At 37.7% G+C, this 7,500-nt stretch overlaps 1 protein-coding gene across 1 annotated transcript; it reads left to right on the top strand.

Annotated features, from left to right (window-relative positions):
* The first annotated feature begins 1,154 nt into the window (after positions 1-1,154).
* On the top strand, positions 1,155-2,382 carry LOC113819245 (actin-2, muscle-specific). Its single transcript, XM_027371488.2, has one exon. The coding sequence runs from the start codon at positions 1,210-1,212 to the stop codon at positions 2,341-2,343; it is 1,134 nt and encodes a 377-aa protein (XP_027227289.1). The 5' UTR covers positions 1,155-1,209; the 3' UTR covers positions 2,344-2,382.
* The last annotated feature ends 5,118 nt before the right edge of the window (positions 2,383-7,500 follow it).

The raw sequence follows: 7,500 nt of genomic DNA, 5'->3' as shown, positions 1-7,500 counted from the left end.
CTTTTATTCCCGACTCCAAATACATTATTTGAAATCAACAGGCTCTCAGATCATGTTTTGACACAATATTTTGAAGGAGTCCATTTTCGTAAAACCAGATCATTTAAACAACGGTCGGATATGACACGTCCAATCACAGCGATGGCAATAACCGATTGTTTTTCTTCTTTCACTTCACTCCCTCAGCGGTCATACTCTTCATCACCAGCATTACTGCTGCGTCGGGAGCGCAGAGGGAAAATAAACAGCGGAGGTGCAACCGAGTCAACCAAAAAATACCATTCTATTTTTACAGTGATTTCAAGCGAGAAAAATATTCCTGTTTGTCGCACATGTGCCGTCTATAAAAATTCGTCAGCATTTTTTGGTGTACGTATATATGCTTATGTTTAAGTAATAGTACTACATTTTATTTTGTTTCTGCACCAACCCCGCCGCATGCCTTTTATTTTTTATGTGACACCAAACACCCTAGTATTTTATCTCGTACGAATACTGTTATCTTCATTCTCATATCAAATATCAATTTCATAGCAGTGCAATAATCATGGTATTTGAACTTGGCAATCTACTCTGATCCCGTATGCATTTCAATCAACCATACATCTATATTTTCGGCCCCGTTTCCCATTACAGCAATTCCTGTTTTTATTTTCATCTTCACCTTAAAAAATGTTTCTCCATATAGTTTAATTATGCATTCCTTGTTCAAAGTAAGCTCGGCAACATACCGGGCCAAAGTTTTGTCGTCCATAAGAGATTTGCCAAAGAGTGCACGGAAAGGTCAGTTGCTAGAAATTGTCGGCGCGTTATCAAGACAGATGCCAAGGAAACTGTGGCTAGTATATATAAGAAGGTGGGCGCCAGTGTTAGCTAGTCAGGACTGTGAGGGATACAGGTGCGTTCTTTCGCCTTCTCTGAGTTTGATATCCTGTGGGAGATTCCTCATAGCACCGAATTATATTTTCTTAGTGCCATAAGTGCGCAGTGTCCAATGTTATTATCTGATATTGATACGAGTGTCTAAAATCGATTTCTGATTTGAACACAAAATATAAACAAAACTGAATTGTATCATACATTGCTTATTTTACAATAATTCCTAGCTAATTCAAGAGGTGATTTTTAAAAATCAAATATAACAGTTTCTAGTCTAATCGCAAATATCTTTTACCCAGGTTAGTTCTGCACTCCCAGTAGACCATCACCATGTGTGACGACGAAGATCTCACTGCCCTTGTGGTTGACAATGGCTCTGGCCTCTGCAAGGCCGGATTCGCCGGAGACGACGCCCCTCGCGCCGTCTTCCCCTCCATCGTCGGCCGCGCCCGTCACCAGGGTGTGATGGTCGGTATGGGTCAGAAGGACGCCTACGTCGGCGATGAGGCCCAGAGCAAGCGTGGTATCCTCACTCTCAAGTACCCCATTGAGCACGGTATCATCACCAACTGGGACGACATGGAGAAGATCTGGTACCACACCTTCTACAATGAGCTCCGTGTTGCCCCTGAAGAGTCCCCCACACTTCTCACTGAGGCTCCCCTCAACCCCAAGGCCAACCGTGAGAAGATGACTCAGATCATGTTCGAGTCCTTCCAGGTCCCCGCCACCTATGTTACCATCCAGGCTGTCCTGTCCCTGTACGCTTCTGGTCGTACCACTGGTCAGGTTTGTGACTCTGGTGACGGTGTGACTCACTTCGTCCCCGTCTATGAAGGTTTCGCTCTTCCTCATGCTATCCTTCGTCTCGATCTTGCTGGTCGTGACCTTACCCACTACCTGATGAAGATCATGACTGAGCGTGGCTACTCCTTCACCACCACCGCTGAACGTGAAATCGTTCGTGACATCAAGGAGAAGCTTTGCTACATCGCCCTTGACTTCGAGAGTGAGATGAACACTGCTGCTGCTTCTTCCTCCATTGATAAGTCCTACGAGCTTCCCGACGGTCAGGTCATCACCATCGGTAACGAGCGCTTCCGCTGCCCTGAGGCCCTCTTCCAGCCTTCCTTCCTTGGTATGGAATCTGCTGGTATTCAGGAAACCGTCCATAACTCCATCATGAGGTGCGACATTGACATCAGGAAGGATCTGTTTGCCAACATTGTCATGTCTGGTGGTACCACGATGTACCCTGGTATTGCTGACCGGATGCAGAAGGAAATCACTGCTCTTGCTCCTTCCACCATCAAGATCAAGATCATTGCTCCTCCCGAGCGTAAATACTCCGTCTGGATCGGCGGTTCCATCCTGTCTTCTCTGTCCACCTTCCAGTCCATGTGGATCACCAAGGACGAATACGATGAGTCTGGCCCCGGCATCGTTCACCGCAAGTGCTTCTAAGAGTATATTTTGTCATGAATGAATAAAAAGAAAGTTTTACTTTCATATATAATATCCTTTACTTTGTGTAGTTGATATTATCTACATATGTTGATTAACCATGACGGGTACCTAAAAATTAAAAACAACCATTTTGTCGGGTGGTAAATTAAGCCGAAAATTCGTCAGGCACCTGCCAGTGAAATCAATATGCATTCATTTCTTTGGTTACAGCAATCTTATTGTAAAGACATTAAACAATTTGATATATATATTACTCAGTTTCTCGATTAAAGCTGCTCTATAATGAAGCGTCTACAGATATTCTCATACTTTACTGACAGGAGAATGCTCTTTTAATTTAAATGAAAATAAGTAACTGCTATAAGAAAATTAGATATTTGTGAGCAGACAGCTAATATATGAACATTACTGAACAAAAATATACGAATATGTACTGATGTGAAAAATAAAATGCCAAGTGGGAAAAGGAAGACGGATGCGGCATACCAGTTGGCAACATCGCAGCTATAGTATTGGACATTATTTCACTATGTCATTTGTTTTTGCATAAGTAATACCTACACTTTCACATCAATTTCTGAGAATTTTTATTTTATATCTCCACTATTAAATATGTATTATTTGGTGTCCTTTCTGTACGTACGGTAAGAGAGAGAGAGAGAGAGAGAGAGAGAGAGAGAGAGAGAGAGAGAGAGAGAGAGAGAGAGAGAGAGAGAGAGAGAGAGAGAGAGAGAGAGAGAGAGAGAGATAATCCGCCTTCGAAGGGTTGCCGGTACCAGAGTACCAGGGGCATGGCAAGGATTAAAAGCAGTGGGGGTGTACCATCTGTGACAGAAAATGGAGGGAATTCCCGAAACTTTCAAAGAAAATGGGTCTTCGGTTCTTTCCTCTCGTCTCAGTGAATTGTTTATCTTTGTGTTTATCGATGGTTTATATATCCCTGATAGTTTGTTAAGTGCTAAATATTAAATTGATAGACGAATCTTATGAACACTAATTGATTTGTTATTAGTCCTGAAAGGGAAAGAAAACTTAACCGTAAGAAAAAGACTTTCATATGAAGGTATCAGTCATTGTGAAATTAAATGGGAAAGACATGATTACAAAGGTTATAATGAACAGGAATGTAACTTGACAAACAACCAATCGTAAAATTTCTCTCATCTGTCTGTTTTCCTGGACGTAAAAGCACATCATCACTGACATTAAACATTTAAAATCAAAATACTTTATTCCATGTGTTACATTTTTCTTTATTTACTGCATCGTTAAAGAATGATAACTTGTTGACAATTAAGGAATGATAACGCAGGATATATCTTTTTTCCAAATCACAAACGAATCTATTTTCCTTATTCAACTTGACGTATATCATTAATGAATCTTATTTAATAAACGAAACGAACTGAACATGAACCGGATGGCAACAGGGAAAATTTATTTTAAAGAGTAAAGGGTTTTGTTTTCGGAACAAATTGCTGCTTATTTGTATAGTGTTGTTATAGTTAATGTATTAACTCTTATCTTATGCCGTCTATTTTAATTTGATATTATTGTTGAAGTTTTATTTTGTCTTCTTTTTATTATAGTTTTTCTTATTATTATTTTATCATTATTAGAACCGTCATTATTATTGTAATAATAATTATTTTTACTGTATTACTTCTATATGAAGGTGATCTGATATAGTGATCTTCTGAACACTAGCTACGTGACTGGGTTTTGATATGATATCTTTTGATATGATTTCCTGACCTTGAAGGGACATGATATTTCACAATCCATTTTGAAAACACACACACACACACACACACACACACACACACACACACACACACACACACACACACACACACACACACACACACACACACACACACACATGCAAATACCTGCAGTGTATATATTGGAGTTCCACTAAGCGAACTGTAAATATAAATTTTTAAACCTCAGGGTACGAAATGGATACTCGAGAAGAGACGGCTGTTGGACACTAAAGAAGCTGTTTTTGTGGATGAAGATTTCGATGTATTTTTCCTTTTTCAGTCTTTCAATGCACATTAAAGTTCTTGTTCGCTAGTTTTTTTTCATTATTTTTATTATATATTCTATTTTTTGCTGGATGTGAATTATACTGTACAATTATTTTATCGATAAAATGTGCAATATAAGTAAACAGGTTTTAAATATCATCATAAAATGAATATTTTCTTTAAATCACTGTTTGCAGATCGTTGAAGTCTAGCAACTGCATTAAAAGTACCACTTGTTCATCTGCATTTCGTAATAAAAGAATAGAAATAAATGTACATCCATACATACATGTATATGTTTTACACGTATTGATAGAACACACACACACTCACACACACACACACACACACACACACACACACACACACACACACACACACACACACACACACATATGTAATGTGTACATATGCGTGTACATGTGTTTGTATTTTTTACAAGGCAATGAAACAAAAACTAGCCTTTACATATTGTAATCAGTGAATAACGAACACACGATCTGCGGACGATACCCCTATAAGCACAAGCGGAGTGAAGACCTGAAAATTCCAGTTGCAAGTAGTACAAGTCTACCACACCTCTGATTGTAACAAGCGAATATATTCGCTTATTGCAGTCCAAGACGTGGATTTACCCAACAAACCCCCATCCCCCCCACCAGCATCCAAACATTGTATCGCTTCACGAATGCTGCTTATCTATTTAATTATTATTATTTTTTTAATTTGTCAAATTTTCTCCTTCCCACATTTCCTCAAACATTGATTTACGCATATAAAGAGCAATAATAAATGAATTTTAGTGATGCATGTAAAAAAACTACATAAAAATGCTGAAATTCTATTGAAGATGCAGAAAACACCAATTCTGTTTTTGGTTAGAATTGCCTTGATATATAATTCCTCACTGAGAGGGTTCAACAAGATCATATATGACATTAAAGGTAATCAATGAGATAAGGTTCCAATGGGGTTCGGATCCAGCTGAGTGGTGCCATGTACTGTCAGAGAATTCTCATTGATGCATTACAAAGCATTTTAGCGGATTTTAAATGCACTTGTAACCACCATTTTTCTTCTTTTTATCATCACAAGACCATTACTCCTACGATCTCTCTCTCTCTCTCTCTCTCTCTCTCTCTCTCTCTCTCTCTCTCTCTCTCTCTCTCTCTCTCTCTCTCTCTCTCTCTCTCTCTCTCGCACTCTCTCTCTCACTCTTTCTTTCTCTTACTCTCTCTCATTCTATTCTTTGTTGCATATATCTACCCACTAGGGCAATGGCAATCCATTCATAGTTGCAATAACGATCCACTAGTAACTTTTTATATGACCTCCGTTCAGAAAGTACAGACGCACTCAGGCTGATAAATTGGTATACAGGTGATTGCTGAATTGAGGGCAAGATAAGAAAATAAAAGACGATGGGAATGGGTATGCCACATATATTTTACGAGACACATAAATATCTTTAACTTTGCACACTAGTACCCATTAGAATGTCATTATTGGCACTTTGATATATTAATTGCTTGGCTTGGTCTCGTAACTTCCAAAGCGAAAGTGTTAATTACAACTTCCCGGGAAGATAAAAGGACAAAGGAATATTTGTGAACATAAATAAATAGATACATAAAAGAACACACACAAACACACACACATGCACACATATATTCATGTGTGTGTGCATGCATGCATACATATGTGTACATATGTATAAATACGATATATGTGTATATATGTATATTTATATACACACAAAAAATATGTATATATATACATACATACATATACATGTGTATATATATGTGAATGCATACGTATATACACATATATATGTATATGGATGTATAAGAAAACGGCCACAGTAAAAAAAAAAAAAAAAATAATAATATACACACACACACGAGCACAGACACACACATATATATATCGAATCTCCATTTCGTTCTTTTGCATTGTCGAAAATAAAGATTTATCTGTCATATATTCTTATGTTTATTTTCTGTTCGTATATCCATACACATATACATATACATACATACATGCATACATACATACATAAATACATACATACAAACGTATATATATATATATATATATATTTATATTTATATATATGTATATATATGTATATATATATATTTATTTATTTATATATATGTATATATGTATATATATGTATATATATATATGTATATATATATATATGTGTGTGTGTGTGTGTGTGTGTGTGTGTGTGTGTGTGTGTGTGTGTGTGTGTGTGTGTGTGTGTGTGTGTGTGTGTGTGTGTGCGTGCGTATGTGTATATGTGTGTATTTGTGTGTATACATTTATACATAAACACAGATGTTTGTGTAAAAGAAACCTAGATGCGAGAACGTCCTAAAGTATCTAAGTGACCTCTTAGATACTGTGGAAGTGGCCTTATTGTTGAAAGTCAAATCAGAAGTGGACACTTATTCGAGCAATAATGTGAAAATAACCTCATAGCTGAGAATCAAAGATAAAAGTTGATATGAATCAGTGGAGGTGACCTCATAACTTAGAGTGAAATGTAGAGGTGACTTCATAGTTGACAAATGATATGGAAGAGACGTCGGACCTTAGAGTGACATAGCTGTATGTCAAAAGTCGAAATATCTTTACAGCTGAGAGTGAAATCTGTAAATGACCTCATAGCTGAGAGTCTAATGTGGAAGTGACTATATACCTGAGAGTGCAATGTAGAAGTGTCCCCAGAGGTGAGAGTCTAGACTGGAAGTAACCTCAGTGTTGAGAGGCAAAAGTGGAGGTGACATAGCTGAGTGTAAAATGTATAAGCAACCTCATACAAAAGTGAAAGTGACCTCATAAGTGAGAGATAAAAGTGGAAATAACCTCATAGCTGATAACTCAAAAGTCTCGTAGCTGAGAGTAAAAAGTATAAATGAACTCATAAATCAGTGAAAAATGAAAGTGGAAGTCATCTCAACTGTATGCTGAGCATACAGTTCAAACAAAACCCATGAGATAGGTAGAAATAGCTTCCTCAGGCAGGTAGAAATAGCTTCCTCAGGCAGGGTCACTCCATAGAAAGTGCCGAGGGGAAGCTAGACTTCGCAAATCTAAGTGAACATAACTG

This window comes from Penaeus vannamei, chromosome 38 (assembly GCF_042767895.1).
Source record: "Penaeus vannamei isolate JL-2024 chromosome 38, ASM4276789v1, whole genome shotgun sequence".
Lineage (NCBI taxonomy): Eukaryota > Metazoa > Arthropoda > Malacostraca > Decapoda > Penaeidae > Penaeus > Penaeus vannamei.
Note: the sequence above shows the minus strand (reverse complement) of the source record. Positions and strands in the feature narration are given on the sequence as shown.

Excerpts from the sequence above, each read along its gene's own strand:
- LOC113819245 (XM_027371488.2), top strand. The coding sequence starts at position 1,210 with ATGTGTGACGACGAAGATCTCACTGCCCTTGTGGTTGACAATGGCTCT.